The following is a 599-nucleotide window of genomic DNA, read 5'->3' as shown; positions in this document are numbered from 1 at the left end:
AGGACTTGGCTCCCAGCCCCGGTGACCAGCGCTGTGCTTGCAGGCGGCTACTTTTCCGGGGAGCAAGCCGGGAAGATGCTGGAGGGCGCCATCCTGGAGCTGTGTTCCCAGGTGAGTGGGAGGCCCTCCACGTTCCCGTGGCCCCTGTGTCACCTGTCACCCGTGCTCCCATGTGCCCCTCTGCACCCACGCTCTCCGCTCTCACCCCCGCTCCCGAGCTCCGCCTCGTGCACACGGCCCTCAGCAGAGCAGGGAAGTTACCGGAAACTCTGCCCCGGCCCGAAACTTCGGGGAGAGGGATTAGTGGGACGGCCTCAGAATCGGGCACGTTCAGCCCTTTCCCCGAGCACTTCAAGGCTCCCAGCCTGCAGCCCAACCTCATTTCGTGGCACGAACTCAGGTGGCTGAGCCCCTCCGCGGCCCATGGCGCTCTGTCCAGTGGAGCGTCCCACAGGGTCCCGCCCGGTGACCTCTGACTGGGGTGTCGGCCGTGGCAGTGTGGCCAGTGGCCGAGCTTAACTTTCTTTCACTGTAATTAATGGAAAGTGAGAGCGCTCCAAGTGCTGTGGCCGCCACACACGCCACGCGGCTGCCCGGCG

At 65.6% G+C, this 599-nt stretch overlaps 1 protein-coding gene across 1 annotated transcript in view; it reads left to right on the top strand.

Annotated features, from left to right (window-relative positions):
- The window catches only part of ACOX3 (acyl-CoA oxidase 3, pristanoyl), a 27,339-nt gene extending 26,931 nt beyond the window's left edge, over positions 1 to 408 (top strand). Inside the window, exon 14 of the mRNA XM_014533446.1 lies at positions 3 to 408. Within this exon, the coding sequence (XP_014388932.1) occupies positions 3 to 408 (406 nt within the window). The remainder of the gene's footprint in view (positions 1 to 2) is intronic.
- The last annotated feature ends 191 nt before the right edge of the window (positions 409 to 599 follow it).

The sequence above is a fragment of the Myotis brandtii genome, unplaced genomic scaffold (assembly GCF_000412655.1).
Source record: "Myotis brandtii unplaced genomic scaffold, ASM41265v1 scaffold986, whole genome shotgun sequence".
Taxonomy (NCBI): domain Eukaryota; kingdom Metazoa; phylum Chordata; class Mammalia; order Chiroptera; family Vespertilionidae; genus Myotis; species Myotis brandtii.
Note: the sequence above shows the minus strand (reverse complement) of the source record. Positions and strands in the feature narration are given on the sequence as shown.